A 24,273-nucleotide genomic window follows, 5' to 3' on the forward strand; every position below is an offset into this window, starting at 1 on the left:
TAGCCTCAGACGTGCTTTTAATAGGTGCTTTGAATGTAAATTTAAAACAAGTCACACAAATACATTTTAGATTTCAGTTTGGCACGTTGTTATGAAAAGCTATTCTTTATCTCTGCATACACAGGTTGTTATTGACAGCCTGCAAACCAGGCACATCATTTAACAAATCTAAGAGCAGACCATTTTGTTCATCGTAGTAGCACTATGTGCTGTAGCAACTCTATTACTATTGCTGCTACATCAGAAAGCGTCTTGGAATGCTACTTGCTGAAAGGACCTTGGGAAGTAATCCCAGAACCCTTTGGTTGGGTTTCAAACACATACTTTAGAAAAGAATACAAGGCACTTCTTCTGGTCCAAAAAAAGTTAAAAAGCCTTTATTCACATCATGGCTAATCACAATAGATACATTAAATAGCTAAAACACTGCACACTGATGGATTTCGGCCTTCAGCCTTCCTCAGAGTCTGTCAGGTACGCTGGTACTTGACTTTCCCCCCTATGTCTGAGCAGATGATGCCATTTTCAAAGCAGCTGTCATTACTCAAAGGAAAATTAGACCAGCTTTTGAAATCAAGTGGTTGGTATGATTAAGAGTGGGACTAATATTCTGTGTTCACTTAGGGATAATATCTATGGAAAATAACCAAGCTGACAAGCAAGGCTTCCCTCTCTGTGTGTTTTCATAGTGCAACAATTATCTCCCATTTTCTCAGCCTTATTGTTTAGAAATTCACCAAAGCACCTTGCTGGATCCCAACTGTAATTAATGGAATAAAACAATTAAAGATAGAGAATCAGTCAGCTAGCACTCAGCATTGAGGGTTTGGCTTCTTTTTTTATTATTGTTAATTAAGCTTCATTTCTTTGGTAGATGTCATCTTTTCTTACTGCCATAGTATTGCGGTTCTGTAGTTAAGTCTGTGTGTGTGAAAAATAACTTCTCACAGTTGTGTCTCATAAAGAAAGAAAAAGTATTTAAGAAACTGAAAACATACTTTTTCATTTCGCTTCAGTAGAACATTTTTTTTGTTGCACAAATTAAATGGTTTAGAAAACCAAAACCATCATTGCCATCTGTCAGTGAACTTCATATAAACACGGTAATATGCTCAGTGCAGCCAAAGAAAGATGACCATGGCTGCATTATCAAATAAAGAACACAATGTACAACACAAATGAATAGAACTAAACAGTATCAATGGTGAACAAAAACAGACATTAATACAAACAAAGAAATATCACAAAAATCAAATGATCGTTGATATCAAACTGTTTGAAAGAGGGCGGAAAGCAATAAGAAAAAAATGATCACTTTAATTCTCACAAAGTTAATCGTTAAAAGAAAAAAAAAATGAAGAGAAACAGAAAAAGCACAATATTTAACAAAATGGTGAGCTATAATAAAGTTAGCCATAACGTGCTGAGCTGCAAGATAATAAAAAGAGCCCACTTAAGTTAAAAGACATTTCATCCAATGACAATCCCTCATCCAACACAACAACAAACACATTTCCAAATGGGTGCAAACAGATTAGGAGGGATATGAATAAAAGTATACAATAAAAGCAACATAACATATTAATATTTAAGAAGTTAATGATTCATTTCCAAAATAAAAAAATGATAAACAGGACATGAGGAAGTGAAACGTGGGTAAATGTTCATAATGTTCTGCAGTTATACTACATTTGATGACGTGTATTAGTGGTGGCATATCAAATTTATGTATGTACATGAGAGAAAGTGTGTGGGCTGCGGAACTGTTGAGCCCTCGCGCGTATACACACGTTAGGTTGGCGTGCAACAAATCCCTGTTTACAGTGACATCTGAATGAACCATGGGTGTTGATACAGCGTGCATTCTTGCAGGGGCTCGACCTTGTCCCTCGGCCCGCGCACTCATCAATATCTAGAGGAAGAGAGAGAGATGGAGCCTTAACTTATGTCTGTCCATACATTTACAAGTGATTAAATATGTCGATTTCAGGAGCATGACCTCTGTTTCAGGGAACTATCTGCATTAATACTCGCCTGTGCAGCGTGTTCGCGAGTGGTCCAGTACAAATCCAGTATTGCACTCACACATCGTACCCAGATAGGACCACACACACCGTCCATTAGCGCAGCTACACTCGTCTGAGTCTTCTTCTGAACTGTCTCCCTCTGAACACATTAGAGTAACAGAACAGATCATGAAACACTGTGCCGGTTTTGCGTCAATCTGTTTAGCTCAAGGTGAATTATACTGTCAAGGTCACCTGGGTTGTAAGAGAAAGCTGCCAGGAAGTCCCCCTCTCCATCAGACTCAGTCTCCAAATGCATCTCACATAACCTGTTAAAAAGCACTGCGCACACACACCAAAACTAAGTAAAGGAACATTACGTTTGCTATTTTTTTTATCTTGAATATAACATTCATAACATGTTTTTATATGTTATTGAATTCAATAAAAAATGTGCTCAAATGCAACTGCATTTTTGTGTTCTACCATTGTCTAATTTTTTTTCTTTGCACCAAAGTCTAAATTCAACCTTAGCACATAATAATTTCAGCCTTCTCTACTTGCTTTACCAAACACAAATGTGGAATGAATGAATGAATAAATGAACGAGGCATTTATATAGCGCTTTACTATGTACTACTGTACACCCAAAGTGCTTTATACAGTCATATCAGGGGTCTCTCCTTGACCACCACCAGTGTGCAGCATCCACTTGGACGATGCGACGGCTGCCACAGAACAACGGCGCCAGTGCGCTCACCACACACTAGCTATAGGTGGAGAGAAGAGAGAGTGATAGAGCCAATTGAAAAAATGGAGGTTATTATTAGGAGGCCATGATTGATAAAGGCCAATGGAGGGAATGTGGCCAGAATGAGAAGTGCCATGGGATTTTAATGACCACAGAGAGTCAATCCTTTGTTAGATTAAGAAAGCTTTACTTGATTTAACTGGCACCAAACTTTTGGATGGTAGTGTAAATATATATATTTTTTAAATTTACACACGGATACATGTAAATATAAAACAGAAAATTCAACATTGTAAAATGTTACCATTCAAAACTTTGGGGTCAGTTAGGTAAGACATGAATACCTTTATTTAACAAGGATGCATAAAAATTGATCAAAAGTGACTGTAAAGCTTTCTTAATCTAACAAAGGATTTCTATTTCAAATGATCGATTTTAAAACAATATATTCATCAGCATATCAGAATGATTTCTGAAGGATCATGTGACACTGACGACTGGAGTAATGATGCTGAAAATTCAGCTTTGCCATTTATATTTTAAAATATATTCAAATAGAAAAGAGTTATTTTAATTTTTTACTGTACAGCCTTGGTGAGCATAGAGACTTCTTTCCAATACCTGAATTTCTATTAGGACAGGTCCGGCACTCCGGGCCCCAGCCTCGACCGTAGTGACAGCAGCACTCAGAGTACGTCACCGTAAGATCATTCCGCGGCATCGTGCACATAAGATCCTCATCGACCTCCTGGAAACATATGTCCTTATGTGCTGCGGTGCGGTCTGAGAAAGACAGAGATGAGGAGATGATGGAGGACATAAAAATATAAACAAAATACACAGGGTTCACAGAAGGAGAAAGAAATGGAAAAGTAGATGGAAACAAAGCCAACTCAAAGCTAACACAGCTAAAACATCTTTAATGCTCAGCAGTCATGTGGTCAAACGACGCTCAGAGCAAAAGCTTCTGCACTGCCAAGCCGCATGAAGGCTAAACAAGTAAAAAGAACTTTTTCCACCCATCACAAGTCTGCATGCTGGTTACTTGTGATACCCACCATCATAGACGCATTGCTTGAAGGCTGCACTGAAGGTGAGTGGCTGCTCGCAAATGCAGTGGAAGGAGCCGGGAGTGTTGACACATCTCCCGTTCCTACAGTAGGAGGGATCCTCACACTCATTCACATCTGAAAGGTGCACCACAGACACACCCGTTACTAAAGAGATATACAGAGAGAAGGACAGATAGAGAGAAAAAAGAAGGAGGGTGGAAGACAAGGAGAGAGATATCAGAAGCACACAGTCTTGGGTGAGAACTTCAATAAAAGCTTGGAGTTATTTCATCTTTACTATTCCAGGGAGAACAGTCAAATTCTCGGCCACAGTCGTGGCATCTGTTATTATGACGGTGATGATCTCGTGAATCTATACTCACCCGTATGTTCCTCAGGTGTGACACAGCTGTTGCGGTCGGTGGCTAGAATCCAGGGAGGAGTGCAGATGCAATAATAGGAATCTTGGGTGTTTACACAGTGGCCATTTTTGCAATTAGCAGGGTCCTGACATTCATCCACACCTACAGCAAAAAAAAAATTGAAACGTAAAAGATTACATCATAACGTAATATAAACACTCGCCACCAGACAAATACTTGAGTCTACAATTATTAAAATACAATAGTTAAATAATCGTTAACATTTATATTACATTTGTATTTAATTTAAAATTAAAGCAAGAATACACGACGGTTCAAATGTTTGGGGTCAGTAAGATGTTTTTTTCTGTTTTTGAAAGAAGTCTCTTATGCTCACACTAAGGCTGCATTTGTTTGATTAAAAATACAGTAAAACTGTAAAATTGTGAAATATTATTCATATCAATACCATTTAAAATAACTATTTTCTGTTTGAATATATTTTAAAATGTATTTTATTCCTGTGATGGTAAAGCTGAATCTTCAGCATCATTACTCTAGTCTTCAATGTCACATGATTCTTCAGAAATCATTCTAAAATGCTGATTTGAGGCTCAAAAAAGATTTCTCATTATTATCATTGTTGAAAACAATTGTGCTGCTTTTTTTTAAAAAACGTGATACATTTTTTAATGTAAACTTTTAAATGATAGTGTATAATTATTATATTTAATATCATGTATCATGTTTAATATTAAATATAATATGTATAAAATATATTAAAACAATAATTTGTAAATTAATATATATGACAAACTGCTTTTGAAACTTTGGTAACACTTTATTGTACAGTGTCCTTGTTACATATGTTACATGTACTTACCATAGTATTAACAGTAAATGATGCATTATTACATGCAACTAACCCTCAACTAAATCCTAATCCTACCCTATACCTATATTAAGTACATGTTGTTAATTATTATTACTCAATACTTAAATATATAATTACACTGTAATAATGACACCTTAAAATAAAGTGTAACCAAAACTTTTTTAGCCACTTGAGAAGAATGTTTCCAAGGTGAAAAAAAGTCAAAATCTAGTTTAGTATAAGCAAACAAATTATTTTTCTTTGTGATGATACTATATAAAGCCTCCTGTGCTAGTGTGGGCCACAGCCTCGTTGGCGCAGTAGGCAGCGCGTCAGTCTCATAATCTGAAGGTCGTGAGTTCGAGCCTCACACGGGGCAAAAGCTTTTTGATGAGGTAGCTTTACTACTATGTGTGACATTCAATTAGAAAGACTTACCTGTAACTGTGGGAAAGACACACTTCTTGTTGATGGCATCAGGGACCCAGGGTGGGTTGCAGGTGCAGTAGAATGAGCCTCGAGTGTTCACACAGTGACCATTCGTACACAGGGACTCATCATGACATTCATCCACATCTACAAGAGGGAAAGAGAGAAACAGATATTATGGAATTTTATAGTGAGTTTGAGTTCAACAAGTATGAGAGATTTGAGGTTTATTGATGTTTTTGTGAGTTAGAAGTGCTGTGCTACTGCTCTCTAGTGGCAGACAAAAAATCCTTCCTTCTACCACTAGCGGGTGGTAGCGCGGCAAAGGAAAACTTGGCTTTTATGAAAATGACTTTTACTCTTGTTTTTTTGTTTTATAAAATCTTCTAATATAACAACTACTATTTGAACCACTGTATATATATATATATATATATATATATATATACACACACTCACCTAAAGGATTAGGAACACCATACTAATACTGTGTTTGACCCCCTTTCGCCTTCAGAACTGCCTTAATTCTACGTGGCATTGATTCAACAAGGTGCTGAAAGCATTCTTTAGAAATGTTGGCCCATATTGATAGGATAGCATCTTGCAGTTGATGGAGATTTGTGGGATGCACATCCAGGGCACGAAGCTCCCGTTCCACCACATCCCAAAGATGCTCTATTGGGTTGAGATCTGGTGACTGTGGGGGCCATTTTAGTACAGTGAACTCATTGTCATGTTCAAGAAACCAATTTGAAATGATTCGAGCTTTGTGACATGGTGCATTATCCTGCTGGAAGTAGCCATCAGAGGATGGGTACATGGTGGTCATAAAGGGATGGACATGGTCAGAAACAATGCTCAGGTAGGCCGTGGCATTTAAACGATGCCCAATTGGCACTAAGGGGCCTAAAGTGTGCCAAGAAAACATCCCCCACACCATTACACCACCACCACCAGCCTGCACAGTGGTAACAAGGCATGATGGATCCATGTTCTCATTCTGTTTACGCCAAATTCTGACTCTACCATCTGAATGTCTCAACAGAAATCGAGACTCATCAGACCAGGCAACATTTTTCCAGTCTTCAACTGTCCAATTTTGGTGAGCTCGTGCAAATTGTAGCCTCTTTTTCCTATTTGTAGTGGAGATGAGTGGTACCCGGTGGGGTCTTCTGCTGTTGTAGCCCATCCGCCTCAAGGTTGTGCGTGTTGTGGCTTCACAAATGCTTTGCTGCATACCTCGGTTGTAACGAGTGGTTATTTCAGTCAAAGTTGCTCTTCTATCAGCTTGAATCAGTCGGCCCAGTCTCCTCTGACCTCTAGCATCAACAAGGCATTTTCGCCCACAGGACTGCCGCATACTGGATGTTTTTCCCTTTTCACACCATTCTTTGTAAACCCTAGAAATGGTTGTGCGTGAAAATCCCAGTAACTGAGCAGATTGTGAAATACTCAGACCGGCCCGTCTGGCACCAACAACCATGCCACGCTCAAAATTGCTTAAAGGTCCCGTATTATGCCCCTTTTCACAAGATGTAAAATAAGTCTCTGATGTCCCCAGAGTGTGTATGTGAAGTTTTAGCTCAAAATACCCAACAGATCATTTTTTTACAGCATGTTTAAATTGTCCTTTTTTGGGGCTCAGAAAAACGCGCTGTTTTAGTGTGTGCCCTTTAAATGCAAATAAGCTGCTGCTGGACGACACAGGGGGCGGAGCTTCATATTTATATATATATAAATAAATATATATATATATATATATATATATATATATATATATATATATATATTACAATGCTTGAAAAAATAAGTAGAAAAAGATTTACAATTATTATTATTTAATAATTGAATACTGTCAATCTTTGCTGAATAAAAGTATTAATTTCATTTAAAAAAATCTACTTAACCCATGCAAGTGTGTATTTGGACAGTCAAGTGCGTGTATTTGTGTTTGTGATTTTACCGATACATTCCAGTAGATTGCTGTCATAGTAAAATCCCTGTTGGCAGTAGCATTCAAAGCCAGGCTGTGTGTTCATACAGCGTCCTTCCTTACAGATCTCATTAGAGAACAATACACACTCATCAATATCTACGAAGAGAGTGAAATAGAGAGAAATTCAGTAATTATTTGAGGGAGTGTGTGTGTTTGTGTGCGTGAATACACATATGTGTGCGCATATACCTCTGTGCACGGCTAATCCATAATCGATCTTTCCTTCCTCATGGTAAAATCCTCTGCCAACTGGACATAGAGAGTGATACTCCGCTGAAAACAACAGACAACATCAAATAAACACCTATACACCCATTGATGGACCAATACCTCTTTTATCCATAAATCCCTGTATTTGTCTGTAATCTCACCTGAGTGGTAGACGGGACAGGGGTAGATCTCACAGTGATCGCCCCATCCCACACCGATAGAGCAGCAGCACTCCTGCTTAGTAACGTTGGTTGCCAGGACACTGTCACAGAACACGGTGTCATCCAGATTTAGGTAGCACTCCTTCTTATCATCCAGATACATCTCAACCTCTATGTGGGGGAAAAACAAATGTTAAAAAAGACAAAAGAAATTTCATGTGATTACCAAACACACTTATTAACTAGACCAACTCTTACCCTCACAGCTGTGTTTGTCTTCAGACAGTATGAAACCATCGTTGCACACACACACATATCCACCCTGTCTGTTTTCACATACACCGTGAGGCTGACACAGACTCCTTTCCACAGCGCACTCATCTATGTCTGAGAGAGAAAGAGTGAAAGGGTGAACAAGGAGACCAAGGCTGGGCCCAGGATGGAGAATTGGGAAATGTAAAATATGTGAAATCCCATACCCTGGCACCTTCGGCCACTGACAAGCATGTATCCTTTCTGGCACTCACAACGGTAAGAGCCCATCGAGTTGATACAACGTCCTCGTTGACAATTGGAGGCTCGCTCACACTCATTAATATCTAAACAGATCAAAAACAATATTACTGATTCACATATTGTGCGCATTAGTGAATTGTTTCAGCTATACAAAGATGCACACTATCATTCAAAAGTTCAGTCAATTTTTTTAGCAAAATTCATTTGATTATTTAGCAAAGCTGCATTACATTGGTTAAAAATGACAGTACAGACATTTATAATGTTACGAAAGAATAAATAAAAAAAAGTATCACGGTTTCCACAAAAAATATTTATACACTAAACTGAGTTACTTTTTCAAACGCAAGTTAGTTTGTTTTGCCATTTATTGACTGACAGGTCTCTTGTCCCGATGTTGAAAGAAATCGTGAGTAAGTGCAGAGGCGTTGTGTGCGCTGGGTAAACATGTAGTTCTAGACTAAATGTGAGCATGCATTGACTCATCTCACTGGCACTAAAACAGATTCAATATTCCTCAAAAGAAATAAAAATAGAAAAACAGTGAAATGCGAACTCAGAAGATTATGCAATGTTAAATGACACATACATACTTTATGTATTTAATCTCACTTTATTAACCATTGTCTTTGCTGCTGACCTTCGATGATCCAATTGAACCATAAAATAAACAAAAATGACTTATCTAAACATCATATTTGTTTCATTTTTTTTATTTTTGTTATTAAAAACAAACAAGCAAGCCAAGCCCAGGTGAGAAAGTAACACAAAAGTAATGTAACGCATTTCTTTGTAAAAAGTAATTAAGTAACACTGTTACTTTTTTAGGGAGTAACACAGTATTGTAATGCATTACTTTTAAAAGTAACTTTGCCCAACACTGCTGAAGACTGGAGTAATAATGCTGAAAATTCACAGGAATAAATTATATTTTTAAAATATATTAAAATAGAAAACAGTTATTTTAAATTGTAATAATATTTCACAATATTACTATTTTTACTGTATTTTTCATCAAATAAATTCAGCCTTTGGTGATTTTTTTTCAAAAACCTAAAAAAATCTTACTCACCCAAACTTTTTAGATTAGGGGACTATTAGCTTTATTGAACATGTTAGACCACATAGGCCTGGTTTCAGACAGGGCTTAGATTAAGCCAGGATTAGGGCTTAGTACAATTAAGGCATTTATAGCTTTTATAAACGTGCCTTGAAAAAAACATTACTGGTGTGCATCCTGAGACAAAACAATGCCACTGACATATTTTAAGATATAGCAGTGCAAGTTGCTTTCAGTTTAAAACAGCTCAATAATGCATTTTAGTCTGGGACTAGGCTTAAGCCTGGTATTGGGTAATAATTATTATAAGCTATAATACAGTACCTGCGTGACTCGTCATAGACATAAACAGAGAGAAGTAGCTACGGCTACAATGTTCTTCCAGAAGACGCATGAAGATCTGTTTATTAACCACTAGAGCACCAAAAGTTACAGACTGCAGCTTTAACAATTGGTCAGTACTATGTGTCAGTCACGCTAAAACTGGAACTTTACTGGAATAAACTACACGACTTTTAAAATCTGAACAGATTTAAAAACTCTAGGCATCATACAATTGCCAACTTTGTAATTTGTTTCAGAGAATGCACTAAACATCATGCACTAAACGACCGTGGATCGCACATTATCAGTCGTTCTGAACAGAACAAACAATGTGTTCTACAGTCGGCTCAAAATATCCAACATTTTTTAAATCCTCTGACTGGATAGAATCACATCGGAGTCTGTGCCCATCAGCGGAATTTTCTGTGAAATCTGTAAACTTTGCCCAAAATCTGCAGACTAACGTCAATTCATCCGGAGTGCAAACGAGGCAAAAATCAGGGCAAAGTCATGTAGTGTATTTCACTCTTAATACAATCTGTACTTTTCTGTTTAAGTGTACAGATATTGCAGTGTTATGTGCAGTATTGAGTTTGTGTCTTGAGGTGTTGGATTAGTCATTACGAGCTGACCTTCGCAGTGGCTTCCCTCTTGTGTAGGCTGGTAACCAGAGTAACACTGGCAGCGGAATGATCCCTCAGTGTTAATGCAGTGACCATTAGCACACAGACGGTTATCCTGACACTCATTGATGTCTGTGGAGAGACAAACAGACGAATAACCTCCAATTACACATACACACATGCTTAAATCTCTCTTTATGAATTAACTAAAAAGTTTTGCACAGTATATTTATTCTCTTTAGAATGAACTTGTGCAGGAAGTAATAAAATCTTATTTAAAATTATTTAGGGGCCATTCACACAGAAAGCGTCTTTCCATTCCACTACACTACTTTTCTATTGTTTTTCTATGTAAACACACGCTAGGTGGACTTTCGCAGTGTCTCGCACATGACACGGCAAAACGTGGCGCTCAAGTTAAAATTTTTGTTCCACTGAACTGTGTTTCGCGTTTTTAACAGCAAAAACGCATTCTGTGTGAACTGGCCCTTAGAATGGCCAGATTAAGTTTCCATTTAACAGCACGCTGTTTAGTTTTGTTGGCTGTGTGCCACTGACCTCTGCAGCCTTTGCTGTCAGCCTCAGGCAGGAAGCCCTCATTACACAGACATCGATATGATCCTGCCAAGTTCTCACAACGGCCGTTCAGACACACACCACGCTTCTGACACTCATCGACATCTGATAGAGAGAAAGACAGACATCTCTTGTAAGATTACGCTATTGTCAAATTTATTTGTCAAAAACACCCCACATTATCACCTTTCCTACTTGCTTCAGGTAGATAATTGACTTGCACTGCTGTTCAAATGTAAGATTGTGCTGACCAAGGCTGCATTTATTTGCTCAAAAATACAGTAAAAAACTGTAATATAGTGGTAATATTATTACAATTTCAAATTATTCTTTTCTATTTGAATATATTTTAAATCGTAATTTATTCCTGGTATGGTAAAGCTGAATTTTCAGCATCATTACATCATTATCATCAGTGTCACATGATCCTTCAGAAATCATTCTAATATGCTGATTTGATGCTCAAAAAACATTTATTATAATTCTAAATGTTGAAAACATTTTTGCTGCTTAATATTTTGTGGTATATTTTTCAGGATTATTTGATGAATAGAAAGTTAAAAAGAACAGCATTTATTTGAAATAGAAATCTTTTGTTTAATAAATGTAATGTGTCCTTGTGGAGTAACAAAATGGTAGTGTACATGGTTTTTCAATGGCCAATATCTAGAGAGGAATGTGGCTAATAGCAGAAACCATTCTGATAAAGATAATACTAGAAGTTAATGACATTAAATGACATGCACAAAAATGCTGAAAGTAACACATTTTACATAATGTTTATTCCGAATTCAATAAAACAAATGTTTGATCCATTGACAAATATTTTTTTGCTCTATTGAGGACACACACAGGGTAGTGCAAAGAGAGCTGTTTTGGATATTCGTGAAATGCCTGGAGCCTGTGTGAGGAGCTGATGTTAGTTGGAATGTCCTTAGCCATATGTTTCTGTGAATGCATGTGAGCTAAACTGTTCATGCATGGTTGCATGTGTGTTTATGTGTGTATGTATTCTGACCGTAACACACTCCTCCCTGTGCTTGGTATCCAGGTTGGCAGGGTATACATTCATAGGATCCAACAGTATTCTCACACTGTTCATTAGGACAGATACTCGGGTCTGAACATTCATTAATGTCTGCATTAGAGAGACAGCAACAGTATAGAAAATAAGTTACAAACATTCACAGCCATTTAATAAAAAAACAGAATAAACCATTTTGGATGAACATGAACTGTTTACAGGCATCTACTATTAACATGTGATTTGTGTCTATGCACAGTAAAGGTTGGTGTCCTCACCTTCACAAAGAGGCTGTCTGCGAGATTTGCTCCGGAAGCCTTGCATACACCCACACTTATAGGAACCTAGCAAATTAGTGCAATACCCTCCAACGCCACAGATATCAGGCTCAGAGCACTCATTTATATCTGAAAAGATACATGCAAACAAGTGTTGGCTACCATCTGTATTGATTTGGTCATGTATAGAAGCTGTCCACTTTGAATAGCCGATGGTGGTCACTCACCAATACATTTGCGTTTCCCATTATGCATCACAAGTTCATAGCCATGCTGACAGTTGCATCTGTAGGAACCCACGGAGTTAATGCAGGTACCTCTACCACATGGCTTCGAGTCACATTCATTTTCATCTACAGAGAGAGTGAGACCATTGTAAAAAGTTTATCATTTTTAAATATACATTTTTTAAATATACATTTACGCCTACAGTCCCTATGGTCTTGCTTGTACGGTCTCTGTGGTTAGCGCTCCCCAGTCCATCTGGCTGGCTCATTTGGACCATCAGGCTCGGCTATGCGGTTCAGTTCGCCCGGCGTCCCCCCAAGTTTCGGGCCACCACTCCACTAAAGTGAGAGCAGCCGATGCCCATGTCTTGAGAGCGGAGATCGCAGTCCTACTGGCGAAGGACGCGATAGAGCCGGTCTCTTCAGCCAATATGAGGTCAGGGCACTACAGTCCCTACTTCATTGTACCCAAGATAGGCGGTGGGTTACGACCGATCTTGGACCTGCGAGTTTTGAATTGGGAGTCTCCACAAGCCACCATTCAAAAGGCTCACGCAGAGACGCATTTTCGAATGGATCCGTCCTCAAGATTGGTTTGCAGTGATTGACCTGAAGGACGCATACTTTCATGTCTCGATGCTCCATCGGCACAGGCCGTTTCTGCGCTTTGTGTTCGAGGGTCGAGCATATCAGTACAAGGTCCTGCCCTTCGGGCTGTCCCTGTCTCCCCGCGTCTTCACGAAAGTGAGAGAAAATGAGAGAACAGGACGTTCGCATCCTTAACTATCTCGACGACTGGCTCATACTAGCACACTCTCGAGATCAGTTATGCAAACATAGGGATCTCGTGCTCAGGCACCTCAGCCAGTTGGGTCTTCAGGTCAACTGGGAAAAGAGCAAACTCTTCCCCATGCAGAGGATCTCTTTTCTCGGTATGGAGTTGGATTCGGTCGCACAGACGGCGCGCCTCACAGAGGAGCACGCTCGGTCGATGCTGAACTGCCTGAACACGTTTAAAGGCAGGACAGCAGTCCCACTGAAATTCTTTCAGAGGCTCCTGGGGCATATGGCAGCGGCAGCAGCGGTAACAACACTCGGACTGCTCCATATGAGACCACTTCAGCACTGGCTGCATGGCCGAGTCCCGAGATGGGCGTGGCATCACGGCACTCACCGGGTGACAATCACACCAGCGTGCCGCCAGACCTTCAGCCCGATGTCAGACCCCTCTTTCCTGCGGGCAGGAGTGCCCTTGGAACAGGTGTCCAGGCATGCTGTGGTGTTCACAGATGCCACGTGGGCAATGGGCATGCAGTGTCAGGGGTGTGGACGGGCCCCCAACTGCATTGGAACATCAACTGCCTCGAATTGCAAGCAGTACGTCTTGCTCTAAGCCACTTAAAAAGGCTGCTACAGGGTAGGGACGTGCTGGTCCGTACGGACAACACTGCTCCTGTCGCATGTTGCAACTCACCCGCCATCTCCTCCTGTAGAGTCAGAAGCATCTGAGGTCGCATCTATCACGAGCTGTGCTCCCGGGAGAATGGCGACTCCACCCCCAGGCAGTTCAGCTGATCTGGAGAGAGTTCGAGGAGGCTCAGGTAGACCTGTTTGCCTCCTCAGAGACCTCCCACTGCCAGCTGTTTTACTCCCTGACCGAGGGAACACTCAGCACGGACGCACAGGCACACAGCTGGCCCCGGGGTCTCCGCAAATATGCGTTTCCCCCAGTGAGCCTACTTGCACAGACCCTGTGCAAAGTCAGGGAGGACGAGGAGCAGGTCCTTCTGGTGGCTCCCTATTGGCCCACCCGGACCTGGTTCCCAGAACTCATTCTCCTTGTGACAGTCCCTCCCTGGCCCATTCCTCTGAGGAAGGACCTTCTGACTCAGAGACGGGGCACCCTATGGCACCCGCGTCTGGACCTCTGGAAACTCCATGTGTGGTCCCTGGATGGGACACAGAGGTTCTAGGTGACTTACCCTCAGAGGTACTTAACACCATCACTTCAGTGCGGGCGCCGTCTACGAGACGTGTGTACGCCTTGAAGTGGAACCTGTTCGTCGAGTGGTGTTCTTCTCGCCGAGAGGTCCCCTCTTGGGACCTTTCCCTGGTGCTTCGACCACTCCAGGATGGTCCCTTTGAGCCTTTGCAATCAGCAGACTTAGAGCTTCTCTCCATGAAGACAGTGCTGCTGGTTGCACTGGCCTCTATCAAGAGGGTAGGGGACCTGCAGTTCGGGCCGGGTGACAACCATCTTGTACTGAGACCCCGGCCTGGTTATGTGCCCAAGGTTCCTACCACTCCCTTCAGGGACCAGGTGGTGAACCTGCAAGCGCTGCCCCTGGAGGAGGCAGACCCAGCCCTGGCTTTGCTCTGTCCTGTCCGCGCTCTGCGTCTGTACATGGACAGAACTCAAAGTCTCAGGACCTCAGACCAGCTCTTTGTCTGTTGTGGAGGCCAGCAGAAGGGAAAGGCTGTCTCCAAGCAGAGAATGGCGCCAGTGGATGGTGGATGCCATCGCCTTGGCTTACCAAGCACAAGTCGTGCCCTGCCCGCTCAGGTTGCATATTCATATGCAGTACAATCTTCGGGTTAGTCCATATGTATATCTCCACATAACTCCTTCGGGGAAGAATGTGGGTTCCGCAGCGTTCTCCTTCCTAACAGAAGAGCATGCTTTCCCAGTGTTATCCAATAATCTCACTGTATGGGTTATCACGGAACAACAGTGACATATATACTCTGTGTTAGCCCTTTCCTATCGTCCTTCCAGGCAAGAAGGGGCAAGAGGCTTGCACAGGGCGCTGGATGGGGTCAGCAGCTGTGGCCCTTTGGTAGGGATTCCTATTCGACTGAAGAGTAACATCTAGGTTACATATGGTAACCCTCATTCCCTGAAGGAGGGAACGGAGACACCACGTCCTGTCGCCACATCTGCTGCGGCCCGCTGGGGCAGCCAGCTTATCGGCTCAGCTCCTCAGCAAAAAACTGAAGTGCAATCGCACCTTCTGCTTATTATATTTATTATAGCCGCTGCGTGGCTGAATAGCTGATGCAAATGATTGTACGCCAATGTGCATTGGCTTGTTTAGATTCACTCGAAATAGATTGGCCTCTCTAACGAGCGAGATTCCTATTCGTCGGTCTCGACGTGGCGTCTCCGTTCCCTCCTTCAGGGAACGAGGGTTACCATATGTAACCTAGACTAAATGTTTCTTGAGCATCAAATCAGTATATTAGAATGATTTCTGAAGGATCATGTGACACTGAAGACTGGAATAATGATGCTGAATTCAGCTTTACCACCACAGGAATAAATCACTTTTTAAAATATATTAAAATAGAAAACAGTTATTTTAAATTGTAATGACTGTTTTTACTGTATTTTTGGTCAAAGAAATACAGCCATTGGCAGAGATTTCTTTCAAAATCATTTACAAATCTTACCAATTCTAAACTTTTGAACAGTAGAGTGTTATATTTTTATGCACTACAAATGCAGGCATTGAATTCAGAGTACATCATCTGTGATTTCATTGGTTGTGCAGTATGTGTGTATTTACATGTATGTACTCACCAACACAACTCTTTCTCTGTGCATGTTGTCGGTATCCAGGGTAACAGTGGCACATGAAACCATTCTGTGTGTTCACACACTCTCCATGACCACATATATTCCTGTTCAGCTTGCATTCATCCATTGCTGTGATACCCAAACACATAACACACCCATAATCGTGGGAGGAAAAAAAACACTTTTCCCATTAAAGGAGTCATGAACTGCATTGTTTTATTGTTTCATAATGTTTCCTGGGGTGCACTTATAATGTTAGTATGATTTTTACTGCAAAAATTGTCATAATTTTGAAATGAAAGGCATTTTTCCTAGCCTGATTTTAGCCTCTGATTTGAACGCCCTGTTTGAAGGGGCATGTCTACTGAGAGACTTCAGTGTAAACGCCCACTTCTATGATTGGCTAATAGCTTTGCATATGAAATATGTTATAGTATTAAAATAGTATTACATGTGGAACTCTATCGAAAACTTTTAGCACGTTTTTACTATTACAGCTCTCAATGTTAACTACTCGTGAAAAGTGATAATTATAGCATTACAATTAGATATATGGCATTATATTTAGATCATACTCAAAATAAACAAGAATCGGCACACTGCCACTTCTGCTCCCAAGGATTTATTCAAATGAACAACGTTTCGACCTAAAGGGTCTTCGTCAGGCAAGCAACAATCATAGAAAGGTACAATTTATATCAGTGTGAACCATCACATCTGACCTCATTAGTGAACTAATTTTATATCATGTTGGTTATTTTTCTGTAGTTTGTTTTTCTGTTTTTTGATGCTTTAGTGATTGCATTTGTGTTTGATTAGGTCGTTATTGCATTGGATGATTGGGTAATTAGTTCACTAATGAGGTCAGGTGTGATGGTTCACACTGATATAAATTGTACCTTTCTATGATTGTTGCCTGCCTGACGAAGACCCTTTGGGTTGAAACGTTGTTCATTTTAATAAATCCTTGGGAGCAGAAGTGGCAGTGTGCCGATTCTTGTTTATTTTGAGTTTGATGCTTCATTTGATCGAGCACCTGCCGAAAGTATTTTGGATGTGCGCACAATTTATTTTTGAATTATATTTAGATCGTGGCATGAAAGGTTGCAGTGATGAGCATAGCCGATCACAGACCAAGCGTGCCGCACAAGTGGTGAAAAGTGAAGACAAAGCGTCTTGATCGCCCCCCGGTGGCTGGTCCCAGTATAGCTCATAAACCCTGCCTCCCCATGAAGTCTACTGGACGCGATGGAAACTAAACAATCAAATTACACTTCAAATAAAACAATTTTCAAAGATGTTTTCTGTCATTTTAGGTCATTTTTATCACGCTGATTTAAGTTTAAATGTTCTTTTTTTTTTTAAATAAGTTTGGTCTTAGTTAGTTATTTGATGCTATAAAAACGGGTATGTGATTCTCTAAACAAAGTAGTCACCAAGGCACCAACAGACTTTTTGGGGGATTTTCGGGAGGAGATTGGAGCTTCAACTTTAATTTCTACATGTCCATAACTGCTTATTTCACACAATAAATTTTGTATTAACCTTTTCTGCGGGAGTGAGGGCAGAACCTTGATATTGCCGCTTTACTTCCTGCTCACTACTGCGCAGACTCAGGTCCCGTGTTCACTACTGCGCAGAAGCAGGTCCCAAATCTGCTCAAGATGTCAGCACCATATTAGGACTTTGGCGGCTTCACTTTTCACTAATGGAAGAGAGTGAAAGGGCATCGTCCATCTTTTTTACAGTCTATGCCAAAGACATACACAGCGATCTCGCAACTCATTGCAACTCGATTTCTGCACACTAACGAATGCTTTCATCATAACTAACAGTGCAAACACAATGTAAATAAGAGATTAAAATAAGAGTTTTGGCGCAAGTCCAGAACTCAGTTACTGATAAACACTGTTTGATTGACAGCTCCAGCACGCGCTGTTTGATTGACAGCATTCGTTTTCGCGCTATTGAAAACAGAGCGTTCTTTGATCGCTTTCTATATATAATTCAATTAGTTTAAATTACAGATTATTTACACCCTACTAAGAAAAACAATGTGAAGTTGACCGTTTAGTCACTGGTTTGATTTACTGACAACCAGGACAAAGAAATCAAGCGTAGCGTCAGTTTTGGCAGGTCACGTTAGTCAAACTCGCGTCTACCTATAGGAATACGATGCCTATCACTGTATACATATACAGTATAAGCTCCTTCATCAGTATTATCAGCAGCTATCACGTTTCTCAGGAGCTAATTACCCTCCTCCATCCCCAGCTCCACCTCTCATCAGTCAGGATTTGGCATAATTCCCCTTGAATCAGAATAAATTCTCGAATTATGTTGTACTTTAAAATCTTGAATTAATGATATCTGCAATACATTCATTTTGGTTCTGTTCTGTTTACCCTAAGGGGGGTTATTGCTGCTCTCCCTGCTCTTATCCATGCTAGGCTGCATGGATGCGCACAGTGAGTTCTTGCCCAGAACAGAATCATACCGCCAATCAAAACTGTATGCTAATTGTCAATCGTATTTGACGATAGTGGTCCTGACAGAACATCTGACTGTAGCTACATGAATCATTACATCAGATATTACTGGTCACAGATCAGGCATTAGAATGAACAGGGTTACTTACATGTTGTGACAATACAGTCGATTCTATATCGTAAAATCCTGCAAAGTCTGTGCAGAGTTTGCGGACTGATTTACCAAAGAATCCAGTGAAATGTACCGAATACGAATAAATTATGTTCAATTGAGACATTCACATTATTGAAAAATGAATAACCACAATCCTAGCATTAGGATCCTTTGGAAGGTAATGTTATTTTTATTCCAGTGAGTGACCCTATGCTCTTCTCTCTTCCTCATCTCACTAACGCCAGTGGGTTCTAAGTGATCGGTCTAAGAGGCAGTCTTTCAATACTCTATTATGTCATAAAGAGCCACAGTCCAGGACGAGTCGTTCGCTGGGCCTGGTAACAATAAAAGCTGATTTTGGACTAACAAGGAAGTTTTGACCTCTTATATGTCAAACCCTCAAGGAAAATTTTATTTCTCAGTTCATGACCCCTATTACCAAAATGAACTTTGCATGAACCAATATTGTGTCTATAGGCTTGTTTGAGATGAGCAAAATCTGCGCAGAACCGATCACCGGTTAGAAATGTGTCCGAGTGCGGTCTGCCTTGCTCTGATGTCATGTTGACGTATGTCAAATAACCCTTGCGATCGCAAGGCGGATGTGTCGGATTCTGCAGTCAAGCGCAGTTGCTCCACCGACTGCGCTGATCAGAAGCATGATGGGAAACGACTTGCTGACGACACAGCTTAATGCTCATTGGTTTAAACAACTGTGATGTATTGTTCTCTTTTAAACTGTTTGATTTTAAAATTTCTGATCTCATGTTTTTATGTGTATAAATTATGTGTGAGTATTCCCAAACTCTCTGACAGTGTGACCTCTATAAGGGTTATTTGATTGTTGTCATATACAGTATTCATATAAAAGCAACAGAACTTAAATTACATCCAGTTTATTATCAACACCATGCACGAGCGTGAATCCCGGGAATCCTGCGATATCCGTCTTTGATCTCGCAGGTGTCTGATCGACTACGAGAAGAGAGATCTGTCCGACTTGCCTGCACTTTTTTCACTCCTCCCCTCACTGCAGCCGCCTACTCTCACATACATTTCAAGCGAGGCAAGGCGCATCTCAAACAAGCCTGTTAACTTACAAGTTGACATGGAACTCACGTGAGACCTGCGTCTGGGCCACCTCTAGTGAGTCACTCTCAGGAGGCAGCAGGACTATGGGAGGAGTTGTCGGCTTGGCCACAATGACTGAAGAGATGGAAGCAGAAATAAAGAAATAGAGAAAAAATTGTGAGTAATTGTGGATACCATATTTACACAAAGCAACTGAATGTAAACTATTCATTTTGTGTTGCTATTTGTCATGCTTTACCAGTCAAGCAACAGAGAAACACATGCTTTCTAAAGTGTACCTGGGTGTCCATGCGTGCTGATTGGTGAGAGCTGCATGGGCGTGGTCGTCTGAATGGGGACTTCCTGTTGACATGAGGGCAAAATCAATTAAGTGAAGTGTCTATAGTTGATCTGACTTTTTAATATTTCTATCAAAGATGACTTTTAATTTCAGCACTTTTGACAGAAAACCAGAATCTTACCGGAGGCTTGACCTCTGGAACACAAACAAAGATACAATAAATAATCTGTTAATAAAATCACAGCAATCAAGTTTATGGAAGCTTTATCTAAGAATTGATTCAAACGCCTATACCAGTGTCACGATTAATGTCAATACTGGTCAGGAAGGGCTGAATGGACAGAGTGCCATGATAGGTCAGGAAAGACATCCCCTTCCCCGCTGGACAGATCTTATTAAAGGAAGCTAGAGAGACAGAGCGAGTGAGAAGGAAGCATTAGAGAGAGAGAAAGACCAAAGATTAATTTGTCAAACCTTCTTGAAATATACAAAAATATTTACACAACAGGATCGACCAAAATTCGGAATAAATGAGCAATGAGTTGAATTCAACTGCCACATAAGGAAGTTGAATTGGAATGAAAAGAAGAGATATTTACTGAACTGAAATTCTAAGAAATTCAACACAGGTCATGCATTCTGAGAAATAAAGTGTTCCTCCACCCTGGTCAACAAAAGTTAGTTTGTTAAATATGATTAAATATATAAACTACTTTAAGTATAAATGTCAATAGGTGGCATGTTAAACAATTCTTACTGGCCTAAAAATATTCAAACATCAAAGTTTCAAATACTTTCCCCAGAACTTTCAAACAAGACTTTTTGAAAAGGTTTTTTGAGGTAACACTTACAGTTCATGTTAATTCTATTGCTTTTACTCAAATTTAAATTGCAATTCTGCATCCTGTTTGCTACTATTAAATTCTGAATAACGCGCACATCCCCTCTCACAAGGCACACTCACCTGTCCCATCCTGTGGGCACCTCTCACAGTTGCTTCCCCATGCTTTACCCACAGTGCAACAGCATATCTCCTGGGAAAGGCGTGTTGGAAGAGCGTGCTCACATTTCCCTGCTTCCGTAACCATACGATAACAGAGCCCCTGCTCAACTGTTGCTGTTGATGGTAAGAGAGTAAAAAGATCTTAATGATGGTTTGCTGGCTATATAATGCTTGTTGGCCATACAGTATATGTGAGTTATGTGCGAGTATTAATGTCTTACCTATGCAGCGTGTCCTTTCTGTCAGTACATAACCAGGTTTGCAGGTGCAGCGGAAACTTCCCTGTGTGTTTAAACATTCTCCATTCTGACACAGCCCCTGCATCATACATTCATTTATGTCTAAGACAGAGAAAGGAAGAGACCACAAGAGAACAACAAATAAATCATTAGTATTTGTTATAAGTTTGTAAAAATATGAATAAAAAAAAAAATTACAATGCCCAAAAGACTCTCCTTCAAAGAGTTCAAATTCAATTCAGGTAAACCAACCGAGACAAAGCACTCAAGTATCTTTTTCTTGTAAATCATGTAATGCAATACACTGACTTTTCTATAAAAGAATTTATACTGCCAATGATGTCAAAAATCTATTTGATTATTCTTTGGACCAGAACTTTACATATAGTGTTTTTGTAACTGGCTACGTTTACATGCACAACTTTGACTGAATTCGGACTGAATTCATTCCGATTGATGAATCTAAATGTAGTATTTACATGAACGCTAAACATGTGATCGGGTTGATGTGCGCGTTTATGTCACAAGCTTCAAATCGGAATAGATTTTTTGACATGCGCACACTGCACGAATATAGGCTACTGAGTTTCCCACTGTTTGTGCATAATAACCATTCTCCTACATTGGTTCTTTATTTGTTTTAAACAGCAGACTTAATATTTATCCATTTCTGGTCATAATTTGGAGTAAATGAGCATATGAACTGTTGTGCTGTGCTGCTTATAATTATTACGTGCCCAAAACCAGTCGTCTGTGGATGAGAATCCGAAACAAGGACTGGTGGGACGTTGTCCTGCTCCACTTCACAGACGCAGTAAAAGGAGAATTTTAGAATGATGGGACACTCATTTATATGACACTTTATTCAACAGGAAGAACAGCTTGCTCCGCGCGTCATACGTCATTACGCTATTTCAACGTCATTGCACATGTGCAGTCCTTTCAGTTTCGGTTTTCAATCCGATCAAGTATTTACATGTCCTCTCGATCGGATTAGAAAAGGAATAAACTACCTCTTTCAATCGGATCGAAATTTCATTCGGATCGAGCTCAATCGGATCGATTAAGGTGTTTACATAGGGCTTTTCAGTCTAATTGAGCCGTCAATCCGATTACTAACGGATTATTTGGTTGCATGTAAACGTAGCCACTTTAACCTAAAGGACCACTTTGTTTTCAGTTTGTTATTTTCTATATTATTTGATGACTGTGGTACGTAGCTCATACCAATTAACTAACTTTATTAACAAAAACTAGCTTGGGACTGCATTACATTAGGCTATACTGTTTATTCATCAGTGTTAGTGATATTCTTATAATTTATAAGTATATGTATGTTAAGTAAAGTTAATTTAAGTAAAGTGCTTGTGCGTGTGTCAACCATTTTTGAGAAATAAATTTGCTTGGTTTAAATTGCTAAAAATTTGGGTCGTGACTTAATGTCCATAGGAAAACGTGGGTCCCATGGCCGAACCAGTTGAGAACCACTGCTATAGACATCCTTGTTTGAATCTGAGAAATGTTTTCATTGAGAAGGGCACATACAATATATCAGAGATCTGAAGCATCTGCTTGCACTAAAACCTGACAGATGTTGTTAAGACATTTTGCTGGTGTACAAATTGTACAAAAATGTGTACAAAAATGCCTCATCCCAACCAATGAAATCATAAATTAAGCTTATCACTAAATTATCTGATATTTTATGTTCTTTGTGCCATTATTCTGAAGCTGAAATTATTCAGGTCTATATACCATGGTAATCCAAACTGTCTCTTAACTGGCAGAAAGTCCTTGACTTCTGTTCTTGACTTACTAAACAGCTCCAAAGTTTTGTCTAGTATGATTTTGAATTGATTTGAAGGTTTCTATGGCCCAATGAATTTTGTTGGCCCAAGTGGTAGTTATCACAAACTCCCCTTACTTCACATCAGTTTCATCCTCTGTAATTTTTTCACTTTTAAACTGATGGATATTTCAGTGATTTTTATTGTGGATGCCAAGAATTATTGTATGCCAAGAATGTATTTATGAACTGTCTTAGCTTTAAGTTTAATTTGATCATTTTAATTTGAATCTTATGTCTAAAATAAAAATAAAACCCTTCTGTCATGTGACCTTAAACCAGTTGGACTTAAAATTAAATATCAAACACACAAAATAAAAACCATTGGTCTGATTATCCAGCAAACAGAAGTATAAACTATTTTACTGCACGTGGCTGACTGTTTGGCAGCTGTCTTGTTTGAGTTCATGTAATGCTTATGGATGTGAACATTTGTTTATGACAACCAACATACCTACAATTTGTAAAACCTATACAACACACACAATTCAGCAAGTACACACAGATTACCTTGGCAGTGAGTGCTGTTGAGTCTCTTGTATCCCTGAGGGCACGTGGAGCCAAAGTCCTCTACTATAGTGTGGTGTTTCCCTGCATCTGAATGAAAAAAATCCAGAGAATTACTTATCATTTACTAAAGCATCTGTACGAGCTGCTTTGTTTGATTGATTAAGCCAGAGCATAACAATGAAACATCAAACCAATACGGGGAATTTAAAACAAAGCTAAATATAAATGAAAGTGGCAGAAAGTGTTGAGAGAACTGATGAAAGAAGTGTCTGTGAGGGGATTTAATTTAAAGTTTGAGAAGAAACTGGTAGCATGGTGTGCTGTGTGTGATGTGGTTCATTTCTGTTTGTGTGAAAAAGAGAGAAAAGGGCTGCAGTGGGAACATTTCTCTGAAGCTGATATTTTCTCTTCTGTATAAGAACATGTGAGAACAGAGACAGAGTGGCTTTCCAGAAAGGCTTTTGCCAAAGCCAACATTTTTTCATTCTTTTTTCCATCCTTCACTTTTGTCTCCTTTTACTGCAAAGGGTGTGTCATAGGAAAATATGGTGATGTTGCTGAGGCACGAAGACACTCGCAGACATTCACACACACTCCAACACAAACACTAGCAC

At 39.8% G+C, this 24,273-nt stretch overlaps 1 protein-coding gene across 2 annotated transcripts in view; it reads right to left on the reverse strand.

The window, feature by feature from the left end:
- Window positions 1–825: 825 nt before the first annotated feature.
- Window positions 826–24,273, reverse strand: part of ltbp3 (latent transforming growth factor beta binding protein 3) — a 48,692-nt gene continuing 25,244 nt past the window's right edge. The window contains exons 6-30 of one of the 2 annotated variants that reach the window (XM_079871323.1): window positions 23,660–23,746; window positions 21,286–21,405; window positions 21,026–21,178; window positions 20,356–20,466; window positions 20,243–20,256; window positions 20,060–20,123; window positions 19,809–19,895; window positions 16,050–16,175; window positions 12,470–12,595; window positions 12,243–12,371; window positions 11,959–12,078; window positions 10,923–11,045; window positions 10,374–10,496; window positions 8,321–8,440; window positions 8,100–8,228; window positions 7,842–8,012; window positions 7,660–7,743; window positions 7,438–7,566; window positions 5,484–5,621; window positions 4,193–4,333; window positions 3,816–3,944; window positions 3,379–3,540; window positions 2,262–2,348; window positions 2,035–2,166; window positions 826–1,912 (exon numbers count right to left, since the gene is read on the reverse strand). In XM_079871323.1, the coding sequence (XP_079727449.1) occupies window positions 1,725–1,912; window positions 2,035–2,166; window positions 2,262–2,348; window positions 3,379–3,540; window positions 3,816–3,944; window positions 4,193–4,333; window positions 5,484–5,621; window positions 7,438–7,566; window positions 7,660–7,743; window positions 7,842–8,012; window positions 8,100–8,228; window positions 8,321–8,440; window positions 10,374–10,496; window positions 10,923–11,045; window positions 11,959–12,078; window positions 12,243–12,371; window positions 12,470–12,595; window positions 16,050–16,175; window positions 19,809–19,895; window positions 20,060–20,123; window positions 20,243–20,256; window positions 20,356–20,466; window positions 21,026–21,178; window positions 21,286–21,405; window positions 23,660–23,746 (2,993 nt within the window). In that variant the 3' untranslated portion in view covers window positions 826–1,724. Of the gene's footprint in view, window positions 1,913–2,034; window positions 2,167–2,261; window positions 2,349–3,378; window positions 3,541–3,815; window positions 3,975–4,192; window positions 4,334–5,483; window positions 5,622–7,437; window positions 7,567–7,659; window positions 7,744–7,841; window positions 8,013–8,099; window positions 8,229–8,320; window positions 8,441–10,373; window positions 10,497–10,922; window positions 11,046–11,958; window positions 12,079–12,242; window positions 12,372–12,469; window positions 12,596–16,049; window positions 16,176–19,808; window positions 19,896–20,059; window positions 20,124–20,242; window positions 20,257–20,355; window positions 20,467–21,025; window positions 21,179–21,285; window positions 21,406–23,659; window positions 23,747–24,273 lie in introns of both variants that reach the window. The other variant, XM_079871322.1, reaches the window with a different exon arrangement.

Source organism: Squalius cephalus (genome assembly GCF_949319135.1).
Source record: "Squalius cephalus genome assembly, chromosome: 5".
Lineage (NCBI taxonomy): Eukaryota > Metazoa > Chordata > Actinopteri > Cypriniformes > Leuciscidae > Squalius > Squalius cephalus.